Raw genomic sequence first — 19,927 nt, 5'->3', positions numbered from 1 at the left:
TGTTACATAGTAAATGTCACATTTCATCTCAACGTGTAAGAAAATACTTTTTAATTTTGCTAGTTCAAGAAGAATAGAAATAGATGATAAGACCTAAACTATAGAGATAGAATACTAGATTCAAATACTTACCTTCTTGCTGTCATTCAGACTGATAACATGGACTCCTGGATATATCATGTAGAGATAGTAGAATTTCTCCTTCAAATTTGTTAGAAATTTTGGTGTATGAAACCACCAAGAATAGTAATTGCTATAGTAAATGCACAATCATATTTGCTTTAAAATTTACAATAAGGTCCCTCAGTAATACTTAATTAGAACTAACTTCTACCATCACAGAAGACACAGCAAGTGAGCAACAGAGTCCAGAAACTCACATCAGGCATTATTAAGAATGTTCGCATGCTTTCTCTATTTTATTTTTAATGGTGAAAGTCTGCACCTGGTATTGCTCAGGGCTTACTCCTTGCTCTGCTCTCAGGGATCACTCCTGGCATGCTTTAGGATTGCAAAGGATTGAACCCAGATCAACTGTGTGTAAGACGAGCACTCTACCTTGCTGTACTCTCACAAGCCCCTCCATTTGACTGTCTTAACCAGGCAAAGTACCAGAATTATTTTATTTCTCAGGGCGTTACTTAATTCAGTGTCTTTGACTATCATAGTTAAATCAGAATTAAAAAGTTTTAGAAAGCCATGGAGCTGGAGAGAGAGTACAGTATGGAAGGAGGGTGCTAGCTTTACATGTGGCTGAACGAAGTTCCATCCCCTGTGCCCTATATAGTCCCCTGAGCACAGCCAGATGTAGTCCAGAAACCAAAAAAGAAAGAAAACTAGTTTCAGTACTGTTCAGACCATCTTATTATAAAATAGTTAAAATGCAAAGAGTGAAATAGACTCTGGTTCATACACGAGGAAATTTATATGCAGAGATTAAAAAACTAGGATCATTCTGGTGAGCATATTCAAATTACCATTTTAATAGTGTGCTTTTTCTCTAGAAAATGGTCCTCTCTTTGTGAGTAGGTTGGATTTGGAAACATCCTTGGTGCTTCCTGGCTCAGCCATGCATGTCTGGTTCAGTGCACAGGCCTGGTGAGGTGGGCCTGGGGTGGGGTGTGATGCCCTGGGTCAGACTTTGAGTCTCTGCCTGCAGGGTGTGTGTTCTACCTTTTGACCTATTTCCTTGGTCCCCAGGTCATTCTTCTTTGTTTTGTTTTGTTTGGGGGCTGCACCAGGTGATGCACAGGAGTGTTACTCTTAGCTCTGTGCTCAAGAATTATTCCTGGCAGTGCTCAGGGGACCGTATGGGATGCTGGGGATCGAACCAGCTCAGCTGCATGGAAGGCAAACACCCATACCTGCTATATTATCTCTCTGGCCCCAATCCTACTAGTTTTAAGTTGTAAGTTCTAAATGAGGAGCTGACTTTATAAACCTAATCTCTAGCTTTCTGATATTGGTGACCACGGTTTCTGTTTTATACTTCTCCTTCCCCCAGTGTATAAAGGCTTGGAAACGATAGATCATGGTAAAATTATATGTCAGCAGCATACATATGTATATGTCAACTATACCTATATCATTGTGTAGTTTTCTATACAAGTATATATCCCTGTGGGATTTAGACATCTAAAGTAAGAGTGAGAAGAGCAATTGTAATAAAAGTACATGTTTGGACTTGAGAAAAATTGGTGCTGTGGAAATCTAAAACCAGAATTTGTGAGCCTGTATAAGTTTTGGGGAACAAAACAAAAAATTTGTATTTGGCTGAGATTTAAATATCTAAAATTAGAGTGAGAAGAACTGTTTAAATAAAAGTACTTAGAGTGAAGAAAATTCAGTGTTGTGAAAGTCTGAAACCAGAATTTGTGGGGCTGGAGAGATAGTATAGTGGTCTGGGCACTTGCCTTCTACTCAGCTGATCCAGGTTCAATCTCCACCATATGGGTGTCCCCCCCACCAGCCCCACCAGGAGTAATTTCTAAGTGTAGAGACAGGAGTTACCCCTGAGCATCATAGGTTGTGGCCCCAAAAAACAAAACAGGAATTTGTAGATTTGAATTAATTTTGTGGAGCAAAACAAAACATGTATTTGGCCTCAGACATTAAGCATGGATGTGTAAAGTGAGAAATATTTTATGATGAAATCACCAAAAATCATGAAAAAAAATCACAGAAAGATTTTGTTCCTGGGAGCTAATAGAGCTGTCTAAAATGGTAGTTTTCCTTGGGAAATAGAATTTCCTTTATCAGGAGCTATACTGTTAACCTGATATTAGATGTCAAGAGAATATAATTTCCATCATATTTTCTTTTTCATTTTTTGGTGGGGATGGCTGAGCCACACCCATTCAGGGGTCACTCCTGGCTTAGAGCTCAGGGCACCATGAATTGCAAGGGATTGAATCTGGTGCTCCACATGCAGTCATGTGCTGCAGTCCTTTAAGCCATCTCCCTGGCCCCCAGAATATTTTCTCTTCCTGAAATGATGAGGTTGTTAAGTATGTAGTATCTTACTAAAGAGAAGTAGAGATAAGAGGTTGCTATAAAATTTATCCCAAAAAAACTTAAGCTAGGAATTTTTTTCTAAATGATGATTTATCATCCTTTTTTAACTTTAGTAGTAATTTCTTCTGTTGCAAAATAGCATGTTTATGTATTTCCCAAGGAACGTACTTAACTGAATACCTGATGGTGTTCACTTAGTATATCAGTGTTTATCAAAATAACATTCTGAAAATACTCTGTCTCTTGTTTTTTGTTTCTTTATATTTGCTTTTATTTTTGTGCCACACCCAATGGTGCTCAGGGCTTACTCCAGGCTCTGCACTGAGTGATCACTATTGACGGGGTGCAGGGGACCATCTGGGGTTCTGGGGTTCGAACTCTGGTTAGCTGTGTGCAAGGCAAGTGCCCTGCCAACTGTAAAAGTGCTCTGGCCCCCAGAATAAGTCTCTTAAAGCATTGTTGATGAGAAGGAAAAGTTTTACTTGAATAGACTTAGGGAAGACCGAGTGAAGCTTGATCCGCTTGATTAAAACTCCTTATTTGTACTCTTTCTCTTTCTTTGTAATTTGTTGAATCTTAACAAATTTACCAAATTACAGTTATTCACAATTCAGTTTCAGGCTTACAGTGTCCCAACACAGCCCTTCACCATTTTCCCTTTTGCTTCCAGTGTTTCTAGTTTCCCTCCCACTCCCTGGTTTGTTTATAATGGCAAACACTTTTCCTTTCTTCTTCTTTCCTTTTAGGCAAAGAAGTTTATAATGTGGTTTATAATGCTATTAACTGAAAGCATTCCTTGCATATCATGCATATAACTTTACTTCTTTAAAGCACCCAATTCTTATCCATATTGATTACTTCCCCCATCATTATCAGAGTGGTCCCTTCCCTATCCTAACTCCCCTTCCCCCATGAGTCAGAGGGAGAGGGACTGACACAGAATGATCTCATTCCCACTCTTCATTTACTCTCGTTTTTCCAAATTGCTTTTCTTTTTCCCCTTGTACATAAAATTATCTTCATTTAGCTCCTTTGCTGTCACTGGTTCCCTTGATTCTATCAGTCCACTTTTAAAATGGCATCCAGTTGACAAGTGCTAGTTGGTTCTTCACATGTCTACTCTAGGTCAAATGCATGAGCAGCAGAGGTGTTTTGAGAGAGAATGGTCATAAGTCCAGCAGGTCAACAGGTTGTAGGAAACACATTCCTTACAGTGATATTTCTCTGATTCATTCACATCTCCAAGAAAAGAGAATCATTTGGTTTTGTGATCCACACTATTTTGAAGATAACACCATACCATCATTTGGCACTGGCTTGGAAGAATAAAACTTGTAACAGGAAAATTAATGTTAATAGAATAGAACCAAATTTGGTGACATTTAAGTTAAGATAGTGTATGTTAGTACTTGTTTAAAAATCTTAACATTTTAGGACTTAATGAGAGAGCTAAGTTGGTTTCATATTGTTTGGGGGCCATGGCTGGTAATGCTCAAGTGTTACTCCTGGCTCTGCAGTTAGAAATCACTCCTGGCAGGCTCCAGGGGACCATAAGGGATGGTGGGGGTCACAATGCTATACTATCTGTCCTGCCCTGAAATAGTCCATATTTGAGTGTAGTACTTTCAGTAAAATAATCAACTTGATTATCTTGGTAGTAACCCTAGATGATCTGACAGATCATTGACTGGTATATTGATTTTAATAATGGAAACCTTTAAAGGGTGAATAAGGCCTGCCATACTTAAAAGTTAGGAAACAGCAGTAAATTTCAGATTTTCAACTTTAGGCTATTGTTGTCAAAGGTCAAGTCAATCCAGGTATTAATTTCTTGTGCTGTTAACATAATTGATTTTTAAAAGTCTGTGACTTTAAAGGATTTGTATTTTTGCGTGTTTTTCCATCAAAAACTTTTCTTTAGGCCTTAGAATATAATGGAGGGGAAGTCGGGAGTATTATGTATAACAGATCTTTTCTTTTAATCCATAATTCTAGGACGACATAGACAGCCTAAACCCAGTTCTCAGGGACAACCCACAACTTCAGGAGGAAGTGAAAGTCTGGGTAAAAGAACAGAAGGTTCAGGAAATTTTTATGCAAGGTAACTATTTTTAAATTTATACTTTGGATGATGGGGATAGAGAATGGACACTGTCATACTTGTACGTTGTTCATTAATGTACAAAGTAAATGTAAGATGTTGTCTAATATTCTAAATTATGTACAGTACAGTGAAAATAACAATCATAGTGATTTGAGTAGTCAATAATATCTCCCGTTTATTCTTTTGATCTAAATGAATTAACATGGCAATATATTGTAACCACACAGGTGCTTGGAAATTTCCATGTTACAGAATGTTTTGGGTGTGTCCTTCCTGGAGAAGGAAACATTTGTAGTAGAGAGTTACCCAAAGCCACAATTGATATTCTTTGAAGAATGCAAAGTGGTGTCTGACAAAGTAGCCTATTCTGGTGACCTTCCTCTGCAATGACCACAAAACCAATCTTAGATTGTTGTTCTTTTTTAAAGCAAGTTACAAGTTTACCTACAGCATGGGACCATCAAACTTGTTCATATTTCTTTTCTATCAGTTTATTTTATAAACATTTTTATGAATTTGAATTTTAAATGTGGTAAGCAGACTTTTTTTGAGGTTTTTATAAACGTTTTTGTGAATTTAATTGAAATGGATTCATTGTCATGAAGTGTTAATATTTTGATAAATGTTTTGATAAAAGCGTTTTAATGGGGGAAATTACTCAAGTGGTAGCAAATGCCTAACAAGTGTGAGGTTTTAAATTCAGTCCCTGCTACCATATGGGACTGCTGGGTATAGACTTTGTGGGCATGAGAGCTTTGGTGACTGAACACCAAAAACCATCAAGCCCATGCGACTATTTTGAGCATTACTGGAATAGGGGGGAGGGAGGTGTATGTGATCACAAATACAATAAGCAATTTCATAATTTACCTGCTTATTAAATCTTTATTTGGTACTTTTTTTATTTCTGTTTGGGGGCCACACCTAGTAGTGCTTTGGATATATTCCTGGCTTTATATTCCTGGCTTTATATTTAGAGTATCACTGGCGGACTGGGGAGCTGGAGGGTGGGTGGGGTGGCTTGTATGAGATTTAAGAGATTGAATCCAGGTAGGTTTGCGTGCAAGGCAAACACCCTACTTGTTGTACTATCACTCTAGCCCCTATTTGGCTAAATTTTATTATTTTTTGTTTATTTTGGTGCCATATCTGGATGTGCTCAGGCTTGCTTCTGACTGCACTCAGGGATCATTCCTGGCAAGCTCATGGAACTATCAGGGCTACCAAGGGAAGTGCCTTCAATTGCTGTACTGTGTCTTCAGCCTCCCCCCCCCTTTTTTTTTATTTGGAGAATCATACAAAGAAATTGAATTAGAATAGAATAATAGTTTGGTGATTTACATATGCCTAGCTCCTACCCTAGGCACTGTTCAGTGTTGGCAGATCTTGTCTCAGTCACATACCTGCGTCAAGTTTTTCATCAAAATTTTGACATCACCACATTTTGTTTTTAAACAAACCGACCATACTGCTATTGTGCTAAATAATTTTTTTAACTATATCAAATATCATTGCATTTGGGATTCCATTTCTCTCATAATGTCTTCACTTTGACTCGGGGGTCCAGATAATATCACAGATTGTGGTGATTTTGATATGTTCCAATTATCGCTTTCTCTCTCTCTCTCTCTCTCTCTCTCTCTCTCTCTCTCTCTCTCTCTCTCTTTTTTTTTCCTTTTTTGGGCAGGTTTTTTCCGGGATAAAGTAGGGTGGCTTTGAGGCCTCTCCCAGCATTACTTGGGGACTTCTTTCAGATCAGGGAATTTCCCCCAGTTGTCTTTGAAGGAGTAAGTAGTATGTGAACCTGGACCTCCTGGATGTACTTCATACACCCCATTGAGTTATCTCATCAGCAGTATTTTAATTGAAAAGCAGGTTTCTTCTTCTGAAAAACATTTTTTTTATTGCATTTTGAATAGATTAGGACAATTTTTGCCGCTAATCCTAAATAGAATTATGTGAAACCAGCTTCAAATTATTTGGTCAGAAAAGACCAGTTTAGGGGCTGGAGTGATAGCACAGCGGGTAGGGCGTTTGCCTTGCACGCGGCCGACCCGGGTTCGATTCCCAGCATCCCATATGGTCCCCTGAGCACCGCCAGGGGTAATTCCTGAGTGCAGAGCCAGGAGTGACCCTTGTGCATCGCCAGGTGTGACCCAAAAAGCAAAAAAAAAAAGAAAAAGAAAAAGAAAAGAAAAGACCAGTTTAGGTGGTGTTCTGATGGACATCAAGTGATGTTATTTAGAGTTATTCTATAAGCTTTTCAAGGTTTTTTTGTTTGTTCGTTTGTTTTAATAGGGTATGTTGTACTAGCGTTTGTTTTTGTTTTGCTTTTGGATCACACTTAACTATGCTCAGGAATCACTCCTGGCAGCCTCAGGGGACCATAAGGGGTGTCAGGGTTAGAACCCTCATCAGCTAAGTGCAGCAACCTGTCTGCTGTACAATTTCTTAGGCCAAATACAGTTTGTATAGTCAGTTTTTACTAAAATTATATTTTATATGTCACATGGAATATTTCTATATGTAGGTTTAGTTATAGTTTAGATTAATTTTAATGACTAGATTTAAATAAGTGTTAAGCCATTAATTGATATGTTGAATGCCTCAATAACTGTAGGACAAAATATTGATTTTAAATTTTTTAGAAAAATAAGTTTATAGTATTAACTTCTGGGGTGGAGGGGAGGGTTCGATCACATCTGGTGGTGCTCAGGACTTACCCTAGCCCTGAGATCGGGCATCACTCCTGGTGATCTTGGGGCATTTTATAGGGTACTGGGGACCAAACCCTGTATACTGCATACAAAACAAACGTCCTGTGTGCTGTACTATTGCTCCACCCCCCATCTTTTCATTTTAAAAGCTCCTTTTCATACTTTTATAGTTACTATAGAAGTTTTGGCAGTCAGATAAGTTAGTTATTACCAGGAGACTCAGGCTTACCTTTCTATTTTATCCAGACTTACTTCTGGATCTGTGCTCAGGGATCATGCCTGTTGGTGTTGGGAAAAGCCATTCATTACAGTATTAAGAGATCAAATCGGGCTTGAACATTAAGGGCATGAACTCCTGTTCTCTCTGGTTCTTAGCACAACTCTTGAAGTTTCGTATCTGTATATTGTGTTCCTCAGCTGTCATATAGTTATGTTTCTTCAACGATAATAGTTAAAATGGTTCCGTTTAAGTTCTCTTTCTTGTGTTTTTTAAGGTCCTTATTCCTTAAATGGATACAGAGTAAGAGTATATAGACAAGATTCTGCCACCCAGTGGTTTACTGGCATAATTACTCATCATGATCTCTTCACTCGCACCATGATCGTTATGAATGATCAGGTAAAATAGTCTAATATTTTTGAAAAGAGATAATTACAATTTGGATATTTTATGCCTCTCAATATTAAATGAATTAGTGAATTGACACTATGTAATTTTTATATTTAGTCTTTCGTTGTCAAATAATTTTAATATGTTTAAGTGTATCTGGTATTACATACATAGATCACTTTAGCACTGTTGCACTGTTGTCCTGTTGTTCATCGATTTGCTCGAGCGGGCACCAGTAACGTCTCCATTGTGAGATTTGTTACTATTTTTGGCATATTGGATACGCCACGGGGAGCTTGCCAGGCTCTGCCGTGCAGCCGGGATAGTCTTGGTAGCTTGCCAGGCTCTCTGAGAGGGACGGAGGAATCGAACCCAAGTCGGCCCCGTGCAAGGGAAACGCCTGATGTGCTATCACTCCAGTCCTATAGATCACTTTAGGTCACAAAAATAAGGATGTCCAATTTTTTCCAGCATTGATTAATCTCTGAAAATACAAGCATCAAAATCTTTCAGTTAGTCTTTTTTATCCTAAGGTCAGGTAATATTTTCTTTAAAATCTTAGCTTTCCTGACTCTCTAGTGATAGAAACACTTCCTGAGTAATATCTTACAGCTGATAAAACTTTAGTACGTCCTGTAGTTTTGTTGGTTGGATGGTTGATTTTTGTTGTTTTTCGAAATGGGGTTTAAGCATAGTTCCTCACACATGCAAAGCAATTGCTGAGGCTGGAGCAATAGTACAGCAGGTAGGGCGTTTGCCTTGCACTCGGCCGACCCAGGTTCGATTCCCAGCATCCCATATGGTCCTCTGAGCACCACCAGAGGTGACTCATGAGTGTAGAGCCAGGAATAATGCCTGTCCGTTGCCAGGTGTGACCCAAAAAGTAAAACAAAAAAATAACAAAACATGCAAAGCAATTGCTCTATCTCTTAACTATATCCTGGCCCAACACTGTAGTTTTATTTTTATAAAATTTCAGAAATGATATGCTCCTGCTTAAGTTTTAAATTTTATATCAGGTTGGTAAATAGAATACAGTTTGATGTGGATTTTTAGTCAAGATGTTGTATAAACTAAGTGTTAAATTGAATTTAGCTTTCTGCCTCTTAGGTTAGGACAAAATTTCCATAGCTTTAAAAATTATTAGTTCTTTGGGGCTGGAGTGATAGCACAGCGGGTAGGGCGTTTGCCTTGCACTCGGCCGACCCGGGTTTGATTCCCAGCATCCCATATGGTCCCCCGAGCACCGCCAGGGGTAATTCCTGAGTGCAGAGCCAGGACTGACCCCTGTACATCGCTGGGTGTGACCCAAAAAGCAAAAACAAAAAATATATAAAAATTATTACTTCTTTAACCTTTTATAATTTATGAGACTTTCTTTTCCTAAGTTCAAATCTTTTATGGCTAAATTGTGAAAATCGCTCTCTATTTTTAAAATATGCTTTATGAGGGCTAATACTCTTACCCTTTTGTTAAGGTAGAAATATGTATATGATTTTTCTTTTTTGGTTAGCAGAAAAAGAGGTTTTAGAAAATCTTTATTCCTGTCTAGAACTACTTTATTATAAGTCTAATCATTTCAGTTAAGGGTCCATAAATTGATTCTTATGCATTTCTCTTGATGATGAAATTAGCTGTTTGGATTTAATTTTTCCCCCCCTTTTTTATCTCCTGGATTAGGTACTAGAACCACAGAATGTCGATCCTTCTATGGTTCAAATGACCTTTCTAGATGATGTTGTTCACTCTTTGTTAAAAGGTGAAAATATTGGCATTACATCACGACGAAGGTCTCGTGCCAATCAAAATAGCAACACTGTTCACGTATGTATTCGTGATGAATTATTATAAAAAGTATTTTCCTCTAGAATTTATTCTGTATTGGTAGTTAGCTGTCATTGTTACTTGGTTTTTTTAGGGTCATTATACGCGTGCCCAAGCAAATAGTCCTAGACCAGCAATGAACTCCCAAGCTGCTGTACCAAAACAGAATACACACCAGCAACAAAGAAATACTCGCCCAAATAAGAGGAAGGGCTCAGATAGCAGTATCCCAGATGAAGAGAAGATGAAGGAAGAAAAATATGATTATATAACAAGAGGAGGTAGGACCACCCTTTTTAAAGGGATTGAAAACAAGTTAACATATCATACGGTGGGAAATAAGGCTCTTTTTAAATGTTTTTAGATATTATTTAAATGAGATTCTTTTTTCTTAATTTTACAGAAAATCCTAAAGGTAAAAATAAGCCATTGATGAGTAAAAGAAGGAAACTTCCTGAGGAGGATGAAAAGAAAGTAAATATGAAGAGACTACGAACTGACACTATTTCAGATTTTTCTGAAAGCAGTGACTCAGAAAATTCAAATAAGAGGATGATAAATAATTCCTCAGAACAGAAGCCAGAGAATGAGTTGAAAAATAAAAACATTTCAAAGATAAATGGAGAAGGAAAATCCCAGAATAATGAGAAGACAGGAGAAGAGACACTAATAGATAACCAACCTCCTTGGGATCAAAAACAGGAAGATAAAAAATATGAGGAAGGGAAGCAAAAGTCCCTTGACTCTCAGCTTCAAGAAAAAATGATAACCCTTTCATCAGAACAGTCAGCACTTTCTGAACATAATCATAATGACTTACTTCTTCAGGATTATAATATTGAGAAAACAAATACAGTGGAATTATCACCAAAGGAGAAGCGTGTATCCAGACCACCTACACCAAAATGTGTTATTGATATTACTAATGACACTAGTTCAGAAAAGGTGGTTCAGGAAAACACAAGTACCTTTGGCCTTCAGACAGTTCAAAAAATGGATCCTAATGTTAGTGATTCAAAATATTCTATTGCAAATATAAAATACCTGGAAACAGCAAAACAAGATTCTGACCAGAGGTGGGTCAGTGACATAGCTAAAGTTGATTTAACCCAACCAGGTGTTAGAAATGCTTCTTTAGGAAATGATAATCTGAATATGGAAAAAGAGAAAAATCAGTATGTCTCTTATATGTCTTTAAGTGCAGTTTCTGTCACAGATGATAAACTTCATAAGCGAAGTCCACCCCCAGAGTCTGTAAAATGTAAACTTAGTACTTCAGTAGATGCTCACAAAACCAAATCCAATCCCTCGCCTGAAGTTGTTAAAACTAAAATTACCCAGTCTCCTGATTCTGTAAAAACTAAGACCACTTACTCGAACAACCAGTCTGCTGGTGAAAGAAGACTGGCAAATAAAATAGAACATGAATTAACAAGATGCAGTTTTCATCCAGTTTCTTCTCGAGGTAGTAGTACATTGGAATCTACAAAGAGTCCTCTCATCATTGATAAAAACGAGCATTTCACCGTTTACAGGGATCCTGCACTTATTGGGTCGGAAACAGGAGCTAATCACATTTCATCTTTCTTAAACCAGCACCCGTTTCCTCTTCATTCTTCATCCCACAGAACCTGCTTAAATCCAGGTACCCATCATCCTGCTTTAACTCCTGGACCTCATTTATTGGCTGGATCATCCAGTCAAGCTCCATTACCCACCATTAATGCTCACCCTCTGACCAGTGGTCCACACCATTCTGTTCATCACCCTCATCTACTTCCAGCTGTGTTACCTGGAGTGCCTACTGCTTCCTTACTTGGTGGCCATTCACGACTGGAGACTGCTCATGCCAGCAGCTTGAGCCACTTAGCACTAGCACACCAGCAGCAGCAGCAGTTGTTACAGCACCAGTCACCTCATCTTCTTGGACAAGCTCATCCATCTGCTTCATATAGTCAACTTGGACTTTATCCAATTATTTGGCAATATCCAAATGGAACACACGCATACTCAGGACTTGGTTTACCATCTTCTAAATGGGTTCACCCAGAAAATGCAGTTAATGCGGAATCTTCTTTGAGGAGGGTAAGTTGTGCCATGCTTTTTTATATTTTATTTTGCAGTCAGCAAATGAATAGTTACTTGTTCAGTATTTGATTTTTCTGATTTATTTCAAGACTGGTTTTGTTGTTTTCTAATGTATCTTACACAAAGAATGGATAACCTCATCACTGATTATGGTACATATCCAAAATTACCTTTTGAGCAAATTATTAGAAGTAAATTTTGTGGAATAAGATTGATATAAAAGTCTTTTGATTAGTATAATCAAATTATTGTTTCTGGAACTGCACTATGCAGTGTTAAGAGATTCCTACTGACACTGTGCGTAGAAGTATGGTCATCTTTCTTTAGGGAATCACGTGGTGCTGAAGATTGAACGCAGGTATTCTGTCAACCTGTGTTTTAGTCCCATTGAGCTATCTCCCCAGGCATGAAATTCTTTTTAAAAGACAATTTGTCATATTACTACATTATTCTGATAGTATTATAAGCTAATAAGCGCCTTGTTTGCTTAAAGGCATCAAGATTGAAGATTACAGATATTATTGTTGGGACTTAGATTATGACTTTTCATCTTGTAAAACTGAAACTACCGATTAAACACGTTCAACTTTTCCTTGTCCTTTTTATTTTCTGTTTCTAATTATTTTGCATACTTTGAATAGAATCATTTAATACAACGTTTTCCCTTTTGTGACTAATTTTATTAGCATTAAAATATCTTAGAGAATTGGACACTTTGTAGTGCATAACACAATTTTCTTTTGAAAGCTATTTAATTATCTTTTCCTTAGCGCTTATATGTTGAGAGACTTATATTGCAACCACCTTTAGATTACAATACATACTGCTTCACAAACCTTGGTATTTATGACATTTCTCAAGCTCGGCAAACCTCCAATAGGTATATTTGGGAATAATACAGCCTTGGGAGTATCCATAGAATAAAAAATGTTATTCATGTTAATGGTTTTCTAATAATGGCATTATTAGAGGAGTTGTTCTAATTTAGGTAACAGTGATGCCATAGATCCTGTATGTTTGTTTCTATGATTCTCAAGTTGTATTTGTTAAGCTCTTACTAGTTTTTCAAAAAAGAAAATTATTTTTTGTGATATATTCCCATTACAAAAAAACTCCTTTTGGTTCCTCTTTTATATGAACTTTGACCTTCAATACATTTACTATTGGTATTTTAGTTTTTTCTGTGCCAGTATCCTTGCATTTGATGGTGTAGTCTCAGTTCTAGAATTGTGTGTGATCATAAGCCCCCAGACCCATTCTTGATTGTGCCATTCAACTTGTGCTAGATGAGATCTTACTTAGAATATTTTGTAATTGGCATAATGAAGAGCCACTAATCAAGTACACTTTTGTCAAAATTGAAACAGGCCTAATGACCCACATACCCTGAACTGGCAAATAATTCCTCTTTAACTTCTAAAGCCTTTCACACCTTACAGAGCCTGTAAAAACAGATGAAAGAAGACTGTTAGAAATTATGATTCCTAACAAATTATGATTTCTACAAGCTTATGCGTTAAGCTTGTAACTGTCTAGTCCCCCTGTTTATGAAGTGGAAATACTTATGAAAAGAAAGAAAACTAGGGGCGGGCACAGGAGGGGAGACTGGGGCTGCATCCAGCTCTGTTCAAGACTTCTGACTCTCGTCTAGAATCACTTCTGGTAGTGATCTTGAGGCCTTACACAGTGCTGAGGATTGAAGTGGGATCAGCTGCATGCCAGACAATTATATATAACCTCCCTCCATACTATCTCTCTGGCTATGAGAAAATACTTTAACTGGTTCAACTTGCTAGACAAAAAAATAGCACATTGGATTATTATTTGTTATGTAAAAAGGTAAACTATTAAATTTAATCTAAGAAAAAATCTTTAATTATAGTAAGTTCCTATATAAAACAGGAAGTAACTTAAAAATCTTGCATTGGTGTGCCAGAGTGATAGCATAGCGGGTAGGGCATTTGCCTTACATGCGGCCAACCTGGGTTTGATCCCCAGCATCCCATATGTTCCCCTGAGCACCACCAAGAATATTTCTGAGTGCAGAGCCAGGAGGAACCCCTCAGCATCACTGGGTGTGACCCAAAAAGAAAAGAAAATCTTTCGTTGACTTAATTGATTATAATTTCTGCTTATTTGGAGTTCTGGGGTTTTGTTTTTGTTCGTCCTAGGTTTTTGTTATTTTGGGGGCCACACCAGGCAGTAGTCAGGGGTTATTCCTGCGTCTGCACTCAGGAATCCCTCCTGGGGGCTCAAGAGGACCATATGGGATACTGGGGCTCAAAATAGGTTAGCCCTATACAAGGCAACCATGCTACCCACTATATTACCTGTCTAGTTCCAGTTTTGGTTTTCTAGAATTTCTTTTTCCTCTCTACAGTTTTATTTCAAAATATTTCTAAAGAACACATAACTTTTTTAATTTATATTTTATTATTGAATCACTGTGAGATAGATCCTTACAAACTGTTCATAATTTGGTTTCAGTCATGTAGTGTTCCGACACCCATCCTTCCACCAGTGTACATTTCCCAGCACCAGTGTCCCCAGTTTCCCTCCCATCCTGTCCACACACCCAGCCTGCCTCTTCTCTTTCCCTCCCTCCCTCCCCTCTTTTGGGCATTGTAGTTTGCAGTACAGATACTGAAAGGTTATTTGTGTGTGTGTGTGTGTGTACATATACATATATATGCCTATATATATGTACATATGTATGTGTGTGTGTATACACACACCCCTTTACCTGGCAGTATTTCTTCCATCTCTCTCGAAGAGCCTGGCAAGCTACCGAGAGTATCCTGCCCATACGGCAGAGCCTGGCAAGCTACCCATGGCGTATTTGATATGCCAAAAACAGTAGCAAATGATGGTCCTCATTCCCCTGACCCCAAAAGAGCCCCCAATAGGCCATCAGGCTACACTAGCACTCGACAGGGATGAATGGAGACTGGCGCGCGCTCAAGCAAATTGATGAAGGAGATGACAATCATACAGTTTTACATGATCCCTTTTACCTAACTTTTAACACCCAGTACTTGTCCAGCGTAATAATTTCCAGCTATTATTGCTATTCTGGTCCCTTCTCTGTCTTACATACCTCTATCCCACATATACTTGTGGTTGATTCCAACCATTGACCAGTCCCCCTAGACCCTGTTTTCCAGAATTTTTCAGAATTCCCAGTTTTCTAGAATTTTTTTAAAGCTGAAACATTTTAGGTATTTTATGGCCCTTCTATTCGTTTACTTGAGGTTTATAAAGGATTTTTAACCTATGTAATTTCACAACAGCATCAGGGTATGCTAGTGTATTTCTTTTGTATTGTTTTAAGTTAAAAGATAAGGATTATATTTTCTCCATATCTGACTGTGTCCTGTTGATAACAAAGCATGCCTTATTGAAAGAAAGTTAGATAAGATATAGACACAATCCTTAAGTAAGTAATTAGATAATTACAAGTTTTCAGCATAAAGATTGATACCTCCAGATGTTATCAGCATGCTTAGAAAAGCAGTATACTGGTATATAAGAGATTATCATTGTTAGAGAATCATATACCTTGTATTTTACTGCCAGTTCTAAGTTGGTAAGTTTTTTTTTTTTAATTTTTTTGTTTGTTTGTTTTGCTTTTGGGGTCATAGCTGGCAATGCACAGGGGTTACTCCTGGCTCTCCACTCAGAAATTACCCCTAGCAGTGCTCAGGGGACCATATGAGATGCTGGGAATCGAACCCGGGTTGGCCGTGTGCAAGGCAAAACGCCCTACCCGCTGTGCTATTGCTTCAGCCCCAGTTTATTATTTTTTAATGATAAAATTTATTATATAAACTTGATTTAATTTCTGTTCCTTGACATATTTTAGAAATAACAAGTCTGTTTTTCTTTTATTGGCTTTTCACTTACGCTCTACCCTCCCATGGTAGAAGCATTAAAAATCTTACCTAGATTCTGTATGTCAGTGATTTCAGGATTTGCTCTCTTGAGCAAGTTTCTGGAAATTGCTATTTTAATGCTGATTTATTTCTCATGTTATATGTGAAATACATATAATTGTGATTACTTGTCTGAATATTACTCATAAGTAAAATTAGAAAATGCTGCCTAATAAACTGTTACTAACTTATTACTATGATTCGATTAGATTTTTCTAGTAACTGAAGTCTGATTTTTTTTTTCTTTTCTTTTAATAGAATTCTCCCAGTCCTTGGTTGCATCAACCCACTCCTGTGACCTCAGCAGATGGTATTGGATTACTTAGTCACATTCCTGTCCGGCCTTCCAGTGCAGAGCCTCACCGGCCTCTTAAAATTACAGCACATTCCAGTCCACCATTGACAAAAAGTTTAGTAGATCATCATAAAGAGTGAGTTTACTGACATTTAAAACTAATAATTGCTGTCTTTTAAAAAAATTATTGATTTATTGTTACTTTACAAATACTTGTTAAATTTTAGGAGTACCACTTCATGTAGTTTCTATCAGGCTTCAGTCCCAAAGTCCCTAATACATGTGCGTCAGGCACATCCCTGACTCCTGTTTATCTAAATTGATAAATAATTAATTTCTGAAAATATTTAAACTTTGGAGAGGTGTTAGTCCATTTTGATCTTTTAATTTACTAGATAATAGACACTTGCAAAGTCACGTTTACTATTAAAATTGGATAATATTACATAGATGCTTGGGGAGAGGGTATTATAAATGAAAGGTGACTTCTGGGTGTTGAGTGCTATCACAGTAGGTAGGCACTTGCCTTGCACGTGTCCAATCCTAGTTTGATCCCCATGATCTTATTTATATGCTCCCCTGAAACCACCAGGTGTGGCCTCTGCCCACCAAAAATAAAAAAAGAAAGGTGATTAAAAATATCTCTATATTTTCTTTACAGAGAATTGGAAAGGAAAGCCTTCATTGAACCATTGCGTTCTGTTGCATCCACATCAACAAAAAATGACATGGATCTAAGTCGATCACAGACTTCGAAAGATAGTCATTTGCATAGGCATTTTGTGGATCCCCTAATGAATCAGTTACAAAGACCACCACAGGAGCCTGGGGAGAGATTAAATAAATATAAGGAGGAACATCGTCGAATTCTTCAAGAAAGTATTGATGTTGCTCCCTTTACAACTAAAATAAAGGGGCTTGAGGGTGAGAGAGATAATTACTCCAGAGTAGCATCATCATCTTCAAGCCCTAAAAGCCATATCATCAAACAAGACAAAGAGATAGAATGCTCAGTATCAGATCTTTATAAAATGAAGCATTCAGTGCCTCAAAGTTTGCCCCAAAGTAATTATTTCACTACACTGTCCAATAGTGTAGTCAATGAACCACCAAGGTCATATCCATCCAAAGAGGTTTCAAATATTTACAGTGAAAAACAGAGTAATGCCCTGGGAACAGTAAATAATCCTCAAACTCTTACTTCGTTTATATCATCTCTTTCAAAGCCTCCACCTTTGATTAAACACCAACCAGAAAGTGATGGTATGGTAAGCAAGGTACCAGAACATCTTCCCCATCAAATTGCATCTCACTCAGTAACATCCTTCAGAAATGATTGTAGGAGCCCAACTCATTTTACTGTTTCTTCTACAAATACACTCCGTAGTATGCCTGCTTTACATAGAGCACCGGTATTTCATCCACCGATTCATCACAGCCTGGAGAGAAAGGAAAGCAGCTATAGTAGCCTTTCTCCTCCAACTTTAACTCCAGTGATGCCAGTAAATGCTGGTGGGAAAGTTCAAGAATCACAAAAGCCTCCAACTCTAATTCCTGAGCCAAAAGACTCTCAGACAAATTTCAAGAGTTCTTCTGAACAGAGTTTGACAGAAATGTGGAAATCTAATAATAATCTCAGTAAAGAAAAGTCTGACTGGCATGTGGATAAAAGCAGTGGAAAGTCACAGGCTGCTGTGGCATCTGTCATTGTACGTCCACCTTCTCGTACAAAACTTGATAGCGTGCCAACAATGCATTTAGCTTCCAAAGATCGAGTTAGTGAAAGATCTTCAACTGGGGCAAATCAAGCAGATTGCCTCAAATCAGCAGAAACTGGAGAGACTGGAAGAATCATTCTGCCAAGTGCAAATTCAGACAGTGCGCACATAAAATCTGAAAAAAGCTTTCAGGCTGTCTCACAGGGCAGTGTTCCCAGTTCAGTCATGTCTTCTGTAAATACAATGTGTAATACCAAAACGGATGTATTCGCATCTGCTGCCACTACCGCCAGTGCTTCCAGCTGGGGTAGTTCAGAAATAATTTACTCTTTATCAAATACCAGTTTGGCCTCTAAATCCTTAGAATGTACCTCTTCAAAAAGTGTCAGTCATTCCGTGGCTCAAACCCAAGAATGCAGGGTCAAAACCCCAGCTCCAGTTACACCAGCTAGTAGTAAGACAGGAAGTGCTGTTCAGCCCAGCTCTGGGTTCTCAAGCACAACTGATTTTATCCATTTAAAGAAGCACAAGGCAGCATTGGCTGCCGCTCAGTATAAAAGTAGTAATGTCAGTGAGAATGAACCTAATGCTGTGAAAAATCAAACATCTTCAGTCTCTCTTCTCTTGGATAGCCCTGTAGTTTGTAGTACAATAAACAAAGCAAACTCTGTAGGAAATGGGCAAGCATCCCAGACAAATCAGCCAAACTACCATACTAAACTGAAGAAGGCCTGGCTTACTAGACATTCAGAAGAAGATAAAAATACAAACAAAGTGGAAAATTCAGGGAATTCTGTATCAGAAATCATTAAGCCATGCTCTGTCAATTTAATAGCCTCTACATCTAGTGACATACAAAATAGTGTAGATAGTAAGATTATAGCTGATAAATATCTAAAGGATGATAAAGTCAATAGGAGAAAAACCAAAAGAACTTACGAATCTGGCTCTGAAAGTGGAGACTCAGATGAAAGTGAAAGCAAGTCAGAACAAAGGACTAAAAGGCAACCAAAGCCAACTTACAAAAAGAAGCAGAATGATTTGCAGAGGAGAAAGGGTGAAATAGAAGAAGATTTAAAACCCAATGGGGTTCTCAGCAGGAGTGCGAAAGAAAAAAATAAATTGAAGTTGCAGAGCAACAGTAACAGTGGTAAGTAAATTAGTTACTTTCAAAAGTAAAGTAATTAAGTAAAATTGGCTATATGTGCTTCCTTTTCTTTTTTTCATTTATTCTGTTCACTATGTATTACAAAATTCATGACTGGATTTCAGTAACACCAGTCTCCTCACTGGTGCCCACTTCCCTCCACCAGTGTTACCCTTGTCCACCCTTTCCCACCCATCCACCTTGCTTACATGACAGACATATGTGTGTTATTTCAATAATGTTTGGCTTTCTATAGATTGCCAGACTTTAAAAGGCATTCTTTGTATTTTAACTTAAATGTATTTTGACATTATTTCTCTTGCCCACGTTTAAAGTAAAAGGGCCAGAGATTATACAGCAGCTAAAGATTTTGTCTTGTATGCGGCTCATAAGTGTTTGACCCCCAGAACCCCATTATGGTCCACTGAATACAGAACCAGGAGTAATCCCTCAGCTCTACCAAGTGGTAAAAACAAAGCAAAACCAAGAGGGGAGGGTTTGTGAAAGTAAAGAGCCAAGCAGGAGTAATCACAGACATGCTTAATATCTAGAGCCTATTTTACATGAGCACCCTGGAATTTAAATGCAGTACTTGTGATTCTAAGATTTGTTATCTTGTAGCTATTGCATTGTATTATCAACAAGTGACTGGAAAGCCAGGACAAGAGTTGTACAAGTTTTTCTGTAAGGTATACATATTTTCAGCAGAGGAATTGAACTACCTTTGATTTACAAAACGGGTATTAAAAAACACAAGTAAGAAACTAAATGTTTCATTCGACATATCTCATAGTACACTATTCATATGTTTGACATAGACATTGACATAGGTGTGATTATAAGGGTTAACAAATACATATAAATAGATGCATAGATTGTCTCCTTGATCCAATGTTCTTAAAACAATTAGGTTTAAATAGGGACAATTATATGTAGAGCACAGTATTTTTTCTTGCCGATACTTGAGTGTAGAATGCA

The 19,927-nt window shown here is 37.7% G+C and overlaps 1 protein-coding gene across 3 annotated transcripts in view; it reads left to right on the top strand.

Moving 5' to 3' along the window:
- Nucleotides 1-19,927, top strand: part of JMJD1C (jumonji domain containing 1C) — a 217,069-nt gene that overhangs the window by 163,717 nt on the left and 33,425 nt on the right. For all 3 annotated transcript variants that reach the window (XM_055138890.1, XM_055138889.1, XM_055138891.1), the window contains 7 exons: nucleotides 4,510-4,615; nucleotides 7,830-7,954; nucleotides 9,626-9,769; nucleotides 9,864-10,050; nucleotides 10,173-11,854; nucleotides 16,048-16,220; nucleotides 16,746-18,952. In XM_055138890.1, coding sequence (XP_054994865.1) covers nucleotides 4,609-4,615; nucleotides 7,830-7,954; nucleotides 9,626-9,769; nucleotides 9,864-10,050; nucleotides 10,173-11,854; nucleotides 16,048-16,220; nucleotides 16,746-18,952 — 4,525 coding nt within the window. In that variant the 5' untranslated portion in view covers nucleotides 4,510-4,608. The remainder of the gene's footprint in view (nucleotides 1-4,509; nucleotides 4,616-7,829; nucleotides 7,955-9,625; nucleotides 9,770-9,863; nucleotides 10,051-10,172; nucleotides 11,855-16,047; nucleotides 16,221-16,745; nucleotides 18,953-19,927) is intronic.

Source organism: Sorex araneus, chromosome 5, assembly GCF_027595985.1.
Source record: "Sorex araneus isolate mSorAra2 chromosome 5, mSorAra2.pri, whole genome shotgun sequence".
NCBI lineage: Eukaryota > Metazoa > Chordata > Mammalia > Eulipotyphla > Soricidae > Sorex > Sorex araneus.
This window is presented reverse-complemented; position numbering and strand designations above follow the sequence as displayed.